The sequence below is a fragment of the Alligator sinensis genome, unplaced genomic scaffold, assembly GCF_000455745.1.
Source record: "Alligator sinensis unplaced genomic scaffold, ASM45574v1 scaffold1647_1, whole genome shotgun sequence".
Classification (NCBI taxonomy): domain Eukaryota; kingdom Metazoa; phylum Chordata; order Crocodylia; family Alligatoridae; genus Alligator; species Alligator sinensis.
In genome coordinates, this window is record NW_005843257.1 from 156,473 (window position 1) to 173,840 (window position 17,368).

At 39.5% G+C, this 17,368-nt stretch overlaps 1 protein-coding gene across 1 annotated transcript in view; it reads left to right on the forward strand.

Moving 5' to 3' along the window:
- SYN2 (synapsin II) overlaps window positions 1–17,368 on the forward strand; it is a 208,543-nt gene that overhangs the window by 150,563 nt on the left and 40,612 nt on the right. Inside the window, exons 4-6 of the mRNA XM_006038134.2 lie at window positions 2,595–2,737; window positions 8,951–9,025; window positions 11,090–11,192. Of these exons, the coding sequence (XP_006038196.1) occupies window positions 2,595–2,737; window positions 8,951–9,025; window positions 11,090–11,192 (321 nt within the window). The remainder of the gene's footprint in view (window positions 1–2,594; window positions 2,738–8,950; window positions 9,026–11,089; window positions 11,193–17,368) is intronic.

The window sequence follows — 17,368 nt, forward strand, 5'->3', positions numbered from 1 at the left end:
TATTGACACCAGGCTGCAAGCTGCCAGTGCAGCCCACACAGTGCGGGGGTTCCTTAGGGGCCGCCCTTACTGCATATGTAATCCCCACCTATTAGATGACAGCCCTCATCTAAGCAATCCACTTCTTGTTTAAAGATGTCTTTAAATGCCTACATTTTAGAAAAATCAAAATGACCCAAATTTACCGTGGTGAATATTTTCACCCCATTGATCTGGGGAGAGTTTATGACCTCTTCTTCCTGCATTAAACTCCGTATTGTATCTTAGTCACTCTATTTTTCCTCCATTCCCACAAACACTGGTTCTTTAATGGGATTTTTACTACAACATTTAATGTTTTCCATTTATTAATGATTTTTTCCATTTTAATGACTAAGCTCTGCCCTCATATATGTGCATTCAAAACCCATTTAAGTGTTTACACTGTGAGCTCTTTCAAGACATGGGCACTAGAGCATTATACTTATTTATAAGAAGAGTTTATAAAGGATGTGGAGGAAATGGGAAATCTGCCTTTCAGTTTATTTTTTATTGAACTAAAATCATTACATTGGAATGGCATGAGAGGAAGTAAATGTTTAAAAATTAAATTTTATTATAAAACTCAATTTAAACAACAGCGCAGACCTGTGATTGGAAATTAGATTGAACTGGTTCAGTAAAGGAAACGCATCCCCCCTGGAAATCTTTGATCCAAATACATTGTTGAACTCAATGTAACAGGTACAAAGTTCGTATTACCACAGCACTTCCCCTAAGGAAGATGTTACCATAATTGTGCATCGCTGCTAAATGCCAGGATCGGTGCAATGCCATTTACACCCTCTGCCATTTGTTTTCTAAACAACTTACGCTAGATTTTTTAGTTAGTACGATTATTATCATCAATGAATTTGGTTTATGAAGTGTTCCAAACTGACAGATAGCTTTTTAATAAATGTTTTGTTGTACTTTTATTTTAATATTTTGTGTGTGTATGTATTATATGTATCATATTATATCAAGCTGTGATATAATTGGGCCACTTTGATATCAAAGCATATAATCCCAGCCCAGCCTAGCCCATGAACTCAAGCATGAATAGCTCATTTTGACTGTGTTCTTGTTTCTAGTGAATCAATGGCAAAATTCACTTTGACTTCAGTTGGAGTAGCATTTGGCCCATTAAGCAAGGCACTACACTTCACATTTCAGAAATGCAGGTTTAGATCCTGAAAAACTGGGTTTATCTTGAGGAATTCTTGTGTGTGTCCTGAGCTCTATGGTCTAGGACACAGCTTTTCAGAGGACTAGCTCATGATTCCTATAATATGGTTGGTTAAAACAAGGTAAAGGTAAAAGTGGTGAAAAGTTTGTGCATCCTTGAGAAAAGAGGGATTTGTACACCTTCAGTTTCAATTTTTTCATAAATCTATTTCTTCCTTATCTGTGCATTACTGGTACTCAATACTCCACAGATGTATTTAAGTTCAGTTTAGTGGCAGCTTAACTAGCATGATGTCCTGGATCATAATGGCATAAATAATAGCCAGATTTCAGTGTTGATGGGCAAATCATGCCATTAAGTTCTTAGTTTTCCTTTTGACGTGTCATAACTGTTCCTACTAGAAGTACTGTTCAATACACCTGTAAAACTGACAAGCCAGATTATTACAGTGAAATAATTATTGCCACAAAGCTCTTTTCCTTACCTACCACTGGCCACACACCAAGCCCATAGTGCTTCAGTTCTGTGACTAATCCTGTCTCTCCAAATTTCCCCAGTAGCTTGACAAACCCTTTTCCTAGAGCTTAAACATTGTGGTCATTCTGATTTACAATTTTCTACTTCAGAAACGCATGGTAATGAAAGCACATTTCATGTGATACAACGCGAGAAATGTATAGATCCAGACACACTGAAATACATATATGTTAAATGCTATCTCACATTCCTCATCTATGAAGTATTCCTCAGGACTGGAATCTAGTCCTCTAGGTGAGGTTTCTGTTCAGTATCTCAACACCTGCTCTTTCATTCCCGTGACCAGTTTCCTTTGACCGAGGCTGGTCCCACCATCAAGGCATCCCCTCTTGCCCTCTATCAATTTTTCCACTAAGGACCTCCATAATCTTTCAAGCTCTGTAGTGTTTATGACCCAGCACTAACACCTAATATTTGTTCTATACCCAGAGAAATTCCATTCATTCAAGCTTCAGCTTCTTGCAAAGAAGGGGAAGAAAACTGATTGTCTTACCAACCAGAATTCATAAGCTACAGATGTGCCATATCATCACTCTCTTTCTAAAACTTGACATAATATACTCTTAGTAGAACTGGACACAAAGCCATCAGCATTTTAAAATTGAGTCCTACAGAAGAAATGGTTATGATTCTGCTTATAAATTACACACCTTCCTGTAGGAATATTTATTGCCTTATTCTGGTTTTGTGAAAGATGGCTCTTTCTACATAGTTAAAATGTCTATGCTAAATTCTGTAAACTTAATATTAAAAAGCATATTTCTCACAAGTGTCATTTTACAACACATCTCTAACTGTTGTTGCATTTTTTTTCTCTTTCATGTGCTGTTTATTTGCGATATGACAACAGGTCAAGGTAGACAACCACTACGATTTTCAGGACATAGCCAGTGTGGTAGCACTTACCCAGACCTATGCTACCACTGAACCCTTCATAGACTCCAAGTATGACATCAGGATCCAAAAGATAGGCAGTAACTACAAAGCATACATGTGAGCCAAATTTTTTCTTCTTCCTTCATTTTCCAATTTCGACATTTACAAAGGAGCCAGAGTTAAGACTTTCGAATGGGTCACTTGATTGAAATCTGTCTTTAAAAAGATAGAGTATTATCTTAAATTTTGGAAGGAAATTTTTTATGCTTTTATACTTATAATTTGATGCATATTTCCATTAATTTAAAAAGTGTTTCTAAAAATCTGATCATAACTGCTTCATAGTCACATTAATAATGCATTATGGTGAATTATATTTATTAGAGGAGTAACAATAAGAAAGCTTCAAGAAAAGAAAAATAAATGAACATGATCTTTCTAAATGAAAACTTACAGAGGTTATAAAAAAAAGGGAATTAAGGTGAGCTTGTGAACATAGTAAGATGGATTTTTATTTTTCAAAGATTTAAAAGATGCCAAATTAATGCTTTGTGTTAGAACAGCTAGATTCTTGCTAAGTTTGGAGCTAGGGGAGGGGGGAAGGGGCAGGAGTTATGGTGGAGAAATAATGCCTCTCTTAGGCATGCCAGAATAGTTTCCTGCAGCTCTTATGGAACAAGTTGCCCTCAGCAGTTTCTCAGAGTATTTTAAATGTCAAGAAATAAGCAATTGGAAGTGGGATCCATTTGTTTTATAGGGGATGTTTAAATCGTGGTTTGTTTGTTTTTTAAATCTCTTTAACAACACAAGAGCCAGTTTTCTTTACGTGCTACAGATTTTGGGATGGCACTTTGTAACTTTCATCCACAGAGAACTATGTACCTCTTAGTCAATGGTACAAAAACTAGAGTTACATCATGTGCATTTAGAATACAGCCCTAGTCCTGCAACAAAATGTACACATGAGGATGAAGAGCTCCTTTGATATCAGTGAAGATCTGTGAAGATCTGCCTACATGCCAGTACATGACTGGAGCCTCATTTTGGTCTTCATGCTTATAACTGAGTTGTTGGTGTAATAAACAATGAAACATAAGAAATGTATAGTATGTGGCTTGGGGCTCCCATATTGTCAGCATGAGAAAATTATTGTATATGAACACAAAATTGGGCAAATAAATCTGCGTATGTATAATTACATTCTAATTCTTTTATTGGACTTCAAACAAATGAGAAACATTAAGATACACAAGTGTTAGAGATGTGTCATAGAAATTAATACATGTTATACAGATGTTGCAAGTTTTATGGTAGGTTAATTTGGGGATTTAACTGAAAACAGCCGTGTATCCATATGATTAAGTGATCACACCCATCAGGCCTGCTTAGCTGCATCTTACAGCTTATGGCCCTTTAAAAGTATAGTTCTAACAGTGAGGCAGGACGGCAGAATAGTTATGACATGTGTCCTAAGGAGGTTTATTCTCTGGCTGATGACCTAATCATATGGGGTGATGGACCACTCCTGCTTTGGTATGTTCTGCCTCATCAGTAACAAAATTAGTAGGCACTCAGAGCTTGGCCTCTCACAGTGCTGGGCCCTACATTTGTTTACTGTGAACACAGACTAGAATTCTCTCCAAACTCTGAGACATGAAACATGGCCATCTAAATGGTAGATTTTTAGTCATCTGAGTGTCATTTTTGGGACTTACAAGCTGGTACCCATTCTGCTTCCTGGGAGTATGGAAGTGTATGTGGGCATACCCACTATGCACATAGACTGAACATGTCCAGTAGGATACATACTAGCTGTGTACATGGCTAACATGGGTGGTTGCAACCTAACAATTCAGGCAGCCCAAAGCCAAGGGCTAGAGGCTGGTAGACTGAGGAGGGACTGTCCATCTTTTTGACTTAATGACTTTGTGGTTTAGGGCACTAATTAAGATGCTATTTCCTTACCCAGAGGTGGTTTGAACCTACATTGTTTTAACTTCCAAACACAGCATTTTAATCACCACACCACAAGTCAGGCATTGTCTAGAGCAGTAGTGTTCAATCTTTTGGCCACACAGGCTGGATAAGTGGCATGGGGTGGGTCCACAGGCCAGACTGGGTGGGTCTGCATGTGTGCTTTAATGCACATTAGCCTATTTTAATGTGCTATTTAGTTACTGCACATTAAAATAAGCTAATGCACATTAAACATTACCTAAACACTGTCCTCTTTAGTTAATGCACATTAAGACAGGATAATGCACATTTTTTACCTCACAATGAAGGCACTAGATTTAATGAGCATTAACTAAAGTGTGTTAATGCATGTATAGACACACGCACTGTGTTCTGCTTCCCAGGATCAGGTCATATGCAGCCTGTTGGGCTCTCTGCAGCCCCACACCTCTCTCCTGTGCTCTTTGCCACTCTACTCAGCTTTCTGCTGCCCTGTGCCACCCGCCTCAGCTTTCTCCTGCCCTGCTTGGCTCCCTGCCACTCTGCTCTGCTCTCTGCTGCCCTGTGCCTCCCCATCCTGCTCTTTGCTGACCTGCTTGGCTCCCTGGTGCCCCACATTGCTCCATGCTGCCCCTTGCTACTCTGCTCCCTGCTGCCCCACATTGTCCCACTTGGCTCACTGCCACCCTGCAGCACCCAACTCAATTTAGCAACCAGGATCCTGCTATCCAGTCCACAGGTGTCCCCCTGGGTCCAGAAATTTGACAGCAGGGGAGCAGCAGTTGGCTGTCATTACTCCCCTGCCACCAAATTCTAAGTCCTTGGGGAGCCTCATGGGCCAGAAAACATTGCCCCATGGCTCAGATCTGCTTCTTGGGCTAGGAGTTCATCACGCCTGGCTTAGGACAGTTATACTCAGCTGGGGTACTGCTGCACCCTGCAGAGCTGTGAGATCTTTTAAGGCTGATGCAGGGTATAAGCCCTTGCCTGATCCCTGTGTAAAAAGGTAAATATTTGTTTGTTCTGGCCCAGCCCCTGTGTAGCAAGGTAAATGCTCATCCCTTCCCCTAGCACAGCCCCCATGTGTGGAGGTCAGCACTGCAATAAATTAGTTTTTGAAATGGAGAATTGTCAGATTCAGAAAAGTTGTGGAAGAGGGCCTGGAGTCTAAAAAGGTTGAGCACCATTGTGTGCTCAAGTGCTCCAGTTGAACCTGACCTTCTGGGCAGCCAGAAGGAAGTAGGCAAGCTAGAGTGTGTGGGGGTTGTTGGCCTGCAAGAGAAGGGTCCCTAGATTATAGTCTGGACCATACTGCCCTCCATCAATTTCCTTCTAAGTATTATTAAATGCAAGGGACAGTAGTTCAGTCTCAACTGGGGCATGGGAAAGTAGTTGATACAATTGCAGACCTATGGTGCTGTGATTAGTGCACTGTTTCTGGGAAGTCAGAAAAATGTAGGTTTATCTACCCTTTGGGCAAGGCGCAGACAAGCTACTGAGTCTAAAAAGTAGAAGATGTTTCCAGGACTAATGGTCAGGTATATGCTTATGTAGTCATCCATGCATGCAAGGTTACCTGTCCAGGAATACCTTCATGTAACTGCCAAAAATGTCAATTGGACAACTGAAAAATGGCCACTTAGATGACCACAGGGAAATAGCATGCCACCTGTTGTGCGCATTCATAAAAGTTGTGTTAGTAGCATATTGTTCTCCAGATGGTTCCTATTTTTTGCTGAGAGACAAAAACATAGTACTTAGAGCCACCACAAAAATGCCAGCTGAACATTTGTTTTTGTATTTTAAAAGAGCTATTAAGATGGTCAGTATTGTAATTCTGTGGTAAATTGTGGTATAACTAAATCCATGACTCACAGAACAAGGGTGTTTATCATCTGTTAGGAAAGATGGTAGCAAAATGCAATGTTATATCATTCCAAATACCACAGCTCCTCAAAAGGTTTTGCAATGCATACTTAACTGCACTAGTATCACTGCAGGATTCATTACATCTGACTTGCAGGAAGTATAGTTAAAGAGATTTAATGAAACCCTTCTATGAAAAACCACGCAAATATAAAAATACCAACTGATATTAAATCATCTGTCTCTTTTTCCAAAGCACCATATATTGAGTCTATAACTTTCTTTATCCTGACCAAAACAACAAAACAAATTTGTAGTCTCACATCAGTGTAAAGTCACAGTCTGTACTATAATATCAAAACGTCAGATCATCATTGCATGTACAGCACCTAGTAATTTATCCATATATTTATAAATTATCCATATCCACCTAGACATTTTATAGCCACTAGCTAGAAAAGCCTTCAAATTTCTGCTTTGAAGTGCCAATGCTTTTTCATCAAACTTATGGGGACATTTTAAAAGTGAACTAGTAGGAAGCATTGTATTAATCTCAGATTTAATTTTTTAAGTTTATGATAACTTCTTTTCACACTCCACAAAGATGGATATGAGCTATAGATGCATTCTAGACACAAATGTATTATATTCAATCTGCTAGGAATCATTTCCCTACTTAATCTGTAATTAGCACCTCTGGGAGTATCTACATGCGATATTAATGTTCCTGAATAAACTCCTGCCGAGTTTGAACCACAGTCAGGTGCTCCTAGGCTCAACATCTTCATGGCTAGGAACATACATTACACATAAACCGGTTTAAAGTGATTAGAAAATGGTTTAAACCTGTAACAGAACAGATGTTCAGTGCACATAGACCAGTTTAGATAGACCAACTATAAGATGTCACTCTATATCTCCTTGACAGCTGGCAGGGTTTGTGGCTACAGCAGGCCCTAGCAGGCCTGCAGTTTTCACCCCCCTGTGTCTTAACACACACACAGTGTCACCTATGTCATGAGTTTTACTTGTCAGCAGTTTGAGGTGCAGTTTCCCAGAAACACCTGCACCTATCACCTTAAAACTTGGCAGGCTTCTTGCTCTCAGCAGAGGCTACTATCTTTGCAAGTTTCATCCAAATCAGCCAACAAATAACAAAGTTATAGATATTTCATTGATTCCTCATTATACCCTATGGCCAAATCGCCGAATCTTTTCCAAATCTTTTCTGAATCAATTCAGAAGCTCCAGATCGATTCGCAAAGCCTAAAGCTTCTAGCAATTTGATTTGGATTCATAGATTCAGCCTCCAAATTGTCCAAATCATCTCTGAATCTGAATTGCGATCTGAAGCTTTGCACAGCTCTAGTGAACAACTGTTCACTGTTCTTGATGTACTCCCCTGATGTAGTGGTAAGCCACGATCAATTTACCTCTCAGCCTTCTCTTCTGTAGGCTAAAGAGGCCCAAGTCCCTCAGGCTCTCCTCTTATGGCTTGTCTTGCAAGTCCCTGATCATATGGGTAGCTCTTCTCTAGAACCTCTCAAGTTTTCCACGTCCCTGTTGAAGTACAGTGCCCAGAACTGGACTTTTGGTCTTTGTTGGTCTTTGACTTCTGAGAGACTTAATAGTGGTGAAATCCATTAACAGAGTAATTTTGACTACTCTTTCAGAATATATTTAAGTTAGTATCACTTAGAAAATTAAGGATGTCAGATAAAGTCTAAAAATAAGGTTATTGTTGGAAAAAAATCACTTTGCTCAGAGATGAACCCAAAAGGCAGAACCTAGGTTCACTTTATGTGCCTTGAATGGCAATTCCAGCCATAAACCTGCCATTTGGGCATTTATATGCAGTTTTTAATCCTGCTCCACAGGCAGTGTGGGGACACAATATGTGAGCAAGCATAAGTCCAAAAATCATAACCAGACAAAAGCAGGGGTGGAATAGGAGGATCCTTCCACATTCTAGCCCAACTTCTGAGTAGTTAAGGCACTTTGACAATGAGGTTCTAGTCCTCCTTCACTTACATGGGTTTAACCCTACATCTGCTGCTCCCCAGCTCAATACACAAACCATCAGGCCATAAATTAGTTATTGTCTTGGCCCCTCTTCAGTCCTCCTTTTAAAGCTGATCACGATGGAAGCCAAGAGAGGGAGATATTTGTACAACCACAATTTTATACTTGTGGCCATTTTACTTGTGTCAGCAATTTAATTATAATCTATTAATAATATCACGGCTGAGTAGTAACAGTTGTCCTAAGCACCTGTAGATGTGAATAAGTAAAAGGCTGTGAAGGAAAGAAAACTGCCATTTCCATACTTTATAACATCTATGCACTGCATTTTATTTATGTTTTACACATTGGATATTCTAGTGCAAGCTGCAGGATTGAAAAAAAAGATAGCTGTTTGTATGAATTCATGTAGGAATAAGAACAACTTGAACATGAAAGAGTGAAAACATAGAAATCCTGATTGTCTGTCATTTTTTTCTCACTCAGGCGGACTTCCATATCTGGAAACTGGAAGACAAATACAGGCTCTGCAATGTTGGAACAAATTGCTATGTCAGACAAGTAAGTACAGCTTTATATAGGAGTTAATTAGAAGTTTAATTACGTTCCTTTTTAACTTAATTAAAAACCACATTTCTGATTCTGGTGCTACTACTACTAAATGAAGGTCCTACTAATTTCTTCTGAAAAAATCCATTAAATGACATAAAAGGACATGAGCATGCCTAGACAAGTCAAAATCTAAATCTAAATCTGTGCACTTGCCTTGGAATCACCTGGGATTCTCTCAGGACACTTTTGCACCAAGACTGAGGTCTTATCCCCAGCAGACTTTTTCACCTGTTGTTTTAAATTTTCCTTTCATGCATGTCAACAATTTCTCCTTAACTTGGGTTAAACTTTCTTTCTCTTGCTACTAAGCAGTCTATTCCTATATTCACCCATACACCACATTTTCTGCTATCTGACCTCATGAACAGCCTACTAGTTCGTTCTTGAAAACTCTGCACAGCTACAAGGCAAAAACTGTTTATAAATAAGTGGATGCTATCAGAACAGCCAGTATAGCTACAGATGTTGAAACTGACCAGCATCCAAAAATCACTACTTTTAGAGAAAAATATTTTGCCCAAAGAAAAAACAGCAAATTATTCATTGCAAAATGTTCCCATCTGTAATTTTTAAACATTTGTACAAATATTAGTGAACAATATTTTGCTTAAAGAGAAGCCTTTCCACTGGAACATACTTGAAATAAAAAAGTACACAGAATGTGCAATAGATTTACTTGGAAAGTATATTGTTACTGAAATTATTTATTTATGAATAAGAGCTTTGTCTCTCTCAGTCCAGACTCTCTTTTCCTGAAATTCTACAACAATATCAAAATCCTGTTTTAATTGCATCAGTTTTTTGTGGCATAAATTACTGTGATGTGACAGTCATTATTATGAGTCAGAGACTAGATCAAGAAAGAGGAGGAGATAGACAGTAAAAAGAATAGGTTTCACTTAAATGTAAATATTTTATCTTTGACTAATGCAGGGAAAGTACATGATAAATGTATTGTTTAAAATATAAGTTTCTCTTCAGTTTAAATGTAAAAACAAGAGTTGTCAGTCCATGGATTGGGAAGAGCTATGATATTTGGCTGGTGCATCATTTCAAGATTGTACCATGAGGGTCCCTAGGCTATGTGTAGAGAGTTTTTGTAAATAAAAATTCTCAGGACAACAACTGCCATCTTGCCCTCAACTCATGGTGTCTTCACTTAAAGCTGAATACTAAAAACTGAAGACAGAATACAGACACATGCACAGTAGAATTGTGTGATTCCCTATATCCTCTATTCAGTTCTTCCATACTCTGTGCAGCAATTGCTTTACTCTTTTTTGGGGGGCAAGAAAATCTTATGTTAATTCACTAGTCAGTTACCCATGCTTTCCAGTGTGAGGAGCATCGAATGGAAAAACCTTTCTTGTATTAAGAACTTTAACTCATATTTACTACTTGTTGTAGAGGAAAACTATCCAACAGGATCAAAGAGTATTGTAACAATCTATTTTTCCGAGGATATAAACTTTAAAAAAATGCAAGAGGTAATGTATTTGAGTCTAAAAATGGCCAGTTCAGTATACTATGCTATCTAAAATATTAAAGAATGCTGAATCAATACTACATCCCATATGGAAAAAAACTTGTAAAATGCAATAGCTATAATAATTAAATAGGCATCTCAAACCTTGTTGATTTACTAAGGTATTTTTAAAACCCATATCACTCCTACTTTACAATACTATAGATCAGGGGTGGGCAAAGGGATTGGCCCCACAGCATACTCCATTTCCCAGCAGCTTCTGCCTGCATCGCAGCATCTGGTTTCCATGGAGATCCCAGGAGCAGCAGGGCTGTGACAGCATAGGGCCAGGGAAACCAGCCCAAGCAGTACTGGTGAGGTATCATTTTCTATTGAATGCTATAAGACTTCTGTATACAGAATTATTCCACAGTTTCACTGTTAAATGATTTATTTATAAGTGTAGCATTGGCCACCTTGAGTTCATATTTGGTTGATAATAGGTGAAAGATAGGATGAGACTCAGAAATGTTCTTTTCACTCAACAGGTACAAGCTCTGGGTTGACACCTGTTCTGAACTGTTTGGTGGTTTGGATATCTGTGCTGTCAAAGCTGTACATGGCAAGGATGGAAAGGATTATATTTTTGAGGTGAGAGTTGTCTCGTCATATACTTGTACTTATTAAAAGACCTCAGTAAAACCACTTTCTGTAAGATTAGGCTGTCATTCTGGGTTGTCTGTGTTTCAGGGTATTTTTGAACAATGTTCAAAGTCATAATGCAAGGCCACATGTCCAAGTTAGTGTCATTGCTTGCTGGAAAATATAACCATATCATATGATAATGTTTTCTAGTCTTTGAGGAAATGTACACAAACTACAAAACACAGCCAAATGTAGATATCATATTTTCCCAACCCTTATGCTTCTCTTCCTGAATGGGCTCACCAATATTACTTTGGTGGAAGATTTATAGACAGAAATGTCCTGAAGGAACCCCAACAAAATTATATCTTTACATGGAAAAAGAAATTAAGAACATAGTAGAAACCATGTGCCTTTTTAGCCTGAAACATGATTTTCGAGATCTGATACCTCATGAACCACCAATGCAAGAAGAGATATTGTTATGTATTGTTTTGAAAAGTATGCGTTTTTAACCCTTGTCATTTGGGGGATATTTTACCTCAAATTTGTCATTGATCACAGCCAAAAAATTAGTGATCCCAAGTTATTTATCAAACCACCCAAGATCTTTGCAGTATTGGCTGCTGCTTTCCATTTTACTCAAGCCATCAAAATTGATGAAGATTGCAGAATTTCACAGCTCTGAAGGCAATGCTGATTTGCAGAAAGAAAAAGCAATGGTGATTTTATGCAAGCCACCAAGGTACATTGAGATCTTCAAGTTTTGTCCTCTTGCTAGTTAGTCATATCTGCCACTAAAATAATGGCACAAGGTAAAGTTAAACCACAAGGTTTGTGTTGTGTATGCTGATTTTTTGTGAGATTCAGAAAAAACAAAGCACATAGAACTTTAAAAAATGCCACTGGGACTCATCTGTCATCAGTATTGATTACTAAGTGCTGTCTTGGTAGAGTCTGTAGTAGCTGAGGAAATATGGCATCTTGCTGGAACAAATCCTCAGTGCCATAATTTTCAAAACTTAATCACTATGTCCCTTTGATCTGGAAGAATAGAAACCACATTAGTCACATTTCTTCAATCTGTCCATGTCAAAACTATGATATACAAATCCTGCAGATCGAAGAGAACAATTCTATTCCAAACTTCCCTAGTTTAACTCCTTCTCATATGCTGCAGATATCTAAATCTGCTGTGCTTCTTCTGAGTGGTTATTTAAATTTTTTTATTAAGTTGTAGAACTTAGAGAGTAAGAAAAAGTGCATGTTTTCTTTTTCTAAAGATAACCCCCTCTTTTATCTTGCTTCTAACCTAAGCCCACAGAGCACAGCACTTATAGGGTTCTGCTATGACTTTGGAGGTGTGAGTTCAAGCCCTTCTTGGAAGGCTGCCTCCAGCTTTTTCAGCTGAAAATGGGTGACCAGATATGATGCTAGATCGGTTGTTCCTTTGCATGCTGTTGCTATAGTAACTGGTGTCCCTTAACCCAATGCGCTGCCAGACCTTGACTTGAAAAATAGAGGATAGTTCTTGGACCCAAGGTTTACCATGGACATAGAGCACAATTCTACAAGTTGCTGAGCCAATCTAGGAAAATTCACCACTCCCCATAAGGCCAAAAGGTAGTTCATACCTTTCTGGATCAGGCCTACAGCATTCAGTCAGCATAAGTACCTGTCAGAATTTGTGGGAGGAAAGGTAAGCTGCAGATGCAACTACAAACATGATACCTCTCCTGACCTAACTTTCCATACCAGACAAACTCCTGCTTTTTAGATGATTACAATTCTAAACAGCAGAACAGTTTCAGAAACCGATCTCTATCTTTCCAGTAGCAGTAAATATATAAAAACTAGCTAATCATCCATCAAGAATGACGGATTTCAGGGAGTATTTACATGGCCTCCCCTTCCCCCCCACCAGCTCACCCTTCAGGGCCAGCCATGTAAAGACTCCCTCTGCCACCACCGCCTTCTCCTCCAGCCTCCAGTACAGGGACTCCCTTCCCCCTCCCGCCTCCATCTCACAGCGGGGCTTCCCCCCACTTCCTCTCCCTTCCCCTCCCCTGCCCGCTCCCCTCCCTCCCTCCCCCCCCCCCCCCCCTCTTTCCCCCCCCTCCCTGCCACAGCCCCTCCTGGTCACTCCACCTCCTTCGCCTCCCCCCACCCCACTTCCCTCCCTCACTCCCTCCATCCCTGCCCGCTGCCTCCCCCTCCCTGCCAGCTGTTCTGGGGGGTGTCAGGGATGGGCAGCAGAGGGGCGCCACCACCATGACCCCCCCTTCACCCTCAGGCAGGGAGGGCTGGGGAAGCCCTGCTGCTCAGGTGGCTGGGGTGTATTTGCCACCGCCATAAACTTCCCCCATAGCGGGTCCAACTTGGGCCTGTGCAGTCCAAGCCTGGGCAGCCTCTTGGCGGCACATGCAGAGTTGGCCAAAACCACTACAGACAGACAGACAGACACACACACAGACAGATAGACTAAGCCCTTTATATATATAGATGTAATGAAAAAGAGACATTGCACCGGAATGATAAAGCTTCTAAAATAGAGCAATCCCTTCCCCTTCTCCAAAATCAGCTGGATTGTTTGGAAAATAGTAGCACGTGCTCACCAAAATGGATAATTATAAATTTGTGCAATCTGTTGAAATGCAGAACTGCTTTGGGAGTTCAGATTCATGACAATACCTGTAAAAAACATGTAAATATAGTGGTAACAATTAAAAAGTTAGCACTAAGCAGCCTTTACTGTGGTCCCAAGCAGTGGCAATACGACATCAGTCCCAAGCAGCGGCAATGCATAGGGGGTGCACAGGGGTGCACATGCACCCCCTGAGCGCACCAAGGCACCCCCTGACTGGCCATACTTGCCGCTTAGGTGATGGGCAGGCGGGAGTGCAGGTGATCCCCCTGCAAGTGCTGGCCAAGGAGTGGGACCACCATGGTGCTTCCAGAAGCAGCTGCAGTGATCCGCTGCCTCGTGATCAGCTGCAGGGGGACCTCCTCGACCTGGTCAGCGAGATCGTCCACAGGGGGACCACCCCTCCGGTCACTGACTGGTCACTGTGGGGGCACATGCCCTTCTGACTAAGGTAGCACCAGTCGCCCACGGTCCCAAGATAGGGCAAAGACCTACCTACTGTAGTACTGAAAAGCTGTTATGTCAGGTCTTTTTTACAAAGCAAAATGAATATGACTAATATGAAGAGCGTACCCAAGCTAGCTTTAATCTAACTAGCATGAGTAAAGTACCTCTGAGTAAAGTATCGAGTGGCAAAATCTTCAGCAGGGGCTATACAAGCTGTGGACCCTGGATCCATGTGCATGTTGCTAGCCTGTGCCATCCTGTCTTCATTGCTGTTACTAACTGTGCTACCTGTGCTAGTTACATCAAAGTTAGTATGAATATACCTACTTGTGCTAGGGTCGCAACCTCATTTTTAGGATATGTTTTTATAGAAGAGGCTAAATACTGGCAGATTTAATGTCAAACTGTGTATACATGTTGACAGGATAAAATAATGCAGGTGCTGATAGTTGTTATTCATAGATCACTGTACAATACATGTTTACATGGGCATGCATGCGTGTACACACATACAAACACACACACATTAGGAAAACATAAATCAACTTTGGATTTAGGTGCAACATTTGGCCCCAGATCCACAAATGTATCTTCCTGTGTATATAGTTTCCCAGATAACCTGCTGAAGTTGGTCAATCTTTTTCATGTAGCATTTGCTAGAAATAAGTTTTCACATAACTGAGTCTCTAAGTACATATATGTGTTCTATCTGGCATAGAGAGAGAATGTCTAACAAGCACTTAAGAGGAGAGAAAGAAAGAAAAGAAAAAACTAAAATATTTTTATTGCTTTATTGCTTAGCCTTTTGTGATAATTTCTTCTTACAAAAATGAAGGTGGTTAAAGTGTTGTTTGGCAAATTTTCCATAATCAGCTGTTTAGTCTCCTTTCAAAGCTCTTGAGCTAGGCACGTATTAATAATAACATTCATATCGTGTACTAGAGACAAGACTGATCATAAGTATAACTACATTTCCTGAATTAACTGACTTAATGAAGATCTTGGACAAGTTTTTGGGCACAACATGCACTTCCTCAAGAAAGAGGATCATTATCACCTGTAGAACAAAACAAGGTTAGCAGCAGGAACTAGTAAGTTAAAAAAAGTCTTTGTTAGGTCCATGGTTTTTGTTATCCAGTAAAGTTACAAATTTTTGTTCCCACACTTATCTGCTGAAGTTTTTTATGTAATTGTTTATGTTTCTTTGAGGACAAGTAATGTATGGTAAGATATGGAGTGGTTGCTCTGTGACTAGTGTAAATCCACTAGTGACTTTTTTTTTCTATCCTTTTATCACTTTTCTGAGGGAGTTCATTCTGGAGCATAGTGCTTACTTAGCTTCACACACATGTTCTCCATAGATGCAGTCAGTGGTTTAAATGAGTTATATAATGATTTTTGATAGATATGTGTAGGATCTACGGATTCTGATGGTTTATTGTGAGGTATGTCAGTCATGGTGATGGTGGAGATTTATTGGAAGGCATTGCATTCATTGTTTAGGCTTGATTTTGTTCTGAGTGGGTTTTGGTTAGTAGAAAATTTGCCCCTGATAAGCTTGGCAAGGTTGGGAGGTTGTCTAAAAGTCAGGCAGAGGGTAGTAAAATTTTGTTCAAGGTATGATATTATTCAAGGGTATGGTGGAATTGCGTAAAGATTTCAAGGATTTTTTCCCAACCTGGTATCTCTACTAACGTCTTTTTGCTTTGTGGGTAATAATGGCCCTCTCCCATTTCAAATGATCTTGTCTGTAGCTATTTCTATAGCTTAACTACAGCAACTTTACTTGGTTTGTAACCATTACTGATAACTTTTCTTTGGTCCATAGGCTAGCTGCCCATTTTAAGTGATCATTTTCATTAGTATAATGAGGTTAAACAAAAATAATTGCTTTAACTGGCATTTAGCTTAAGCTATATCTGTGTCCTTCCTGGACCCAAAGAAGGGCATTTTTGTGCTTAGGACCATGTCTAATATCTCTCCCAACTATAAAGTCTGTCCAATGAAAGAGAGTACCACATCTCAAAATCTTGCTTCTTGGAAATTTCCTGAACCATAATGGCTACAACCGCACTGCTAGAATACTAAATTAATAAATATAAATATTGCCAAAGGACTTTTGGCAACACTTAAGCATATTTACAAGTACTTAGCATCCCACAGTAAGGAATAAGTTTGTTATGAAAAAAAAGAAAACTATTGTGAAAGTTTTAGCTCCTTGTAGAATTTTTCCTGATGGCATTTCGATTCTTGCCTTAACATGTTTATAAATGCTTTTCAATATCTCTCTCAGCGATCAGCAATTACAAGTAAAAATTCAGTCTATATATTTCAGATTTTTGAATCAGGCAAACCTGTCACCAAAACCACCTCTTTCTCTCCATGCATACACATACTGTTATTTATTGGGAATTTTTCCACTGATGCAGCTTTTTAAGGCCAATACAGCTGTTCTCAATCACATACTGAATAAAGGGATTTTAAGCAAAAAAATTCTTTTACTTAAAATAATTTAATTTCAAATGGTAGCTTCCATTTTCTCTGTACCTCCCATTCCTTCACCACTCTCACTGAGTAAGAATAGCTTCAGTTAATAGACTGGGTATGGCTGCCTAATCATTGTGGTGTGCCTGATCAGTCCCTGACACTTATGACATCAGCCATCACTCATTTTGCCTTTACTGTGGCACATCGGTCTTATAATATTCCTTTATGGTTAATCACAGATACTACAGATTCTTTCTTTTGCAGACACCTTGCAAAGGAAGTGGTCTTCAGTTAGACCAAGAATGCTGCCTATAAATGTTGTTGTCTGGATCTCAGTATTCATTCTACCTCACCCTCTCTCCTTCATTTGAACAGTCATCACTGTATGCACTCTCATTACAGAGATCTGTCACCAGAATAAACAATAATGCATTTGTATCTTATCTTAGGACCTGTCTCTCTCTTTTCAAAAGGAGTGGAATGCAAAATATTCCAGCTCTCTAGGGTTGCCTAAATCAGTCTCTGTCTGCAACTAGAATGTCTCTAAACCTAAATAATGGGCATTAATCTCTTTTGCTATGCCCTGATGCACAAATTGGAATGT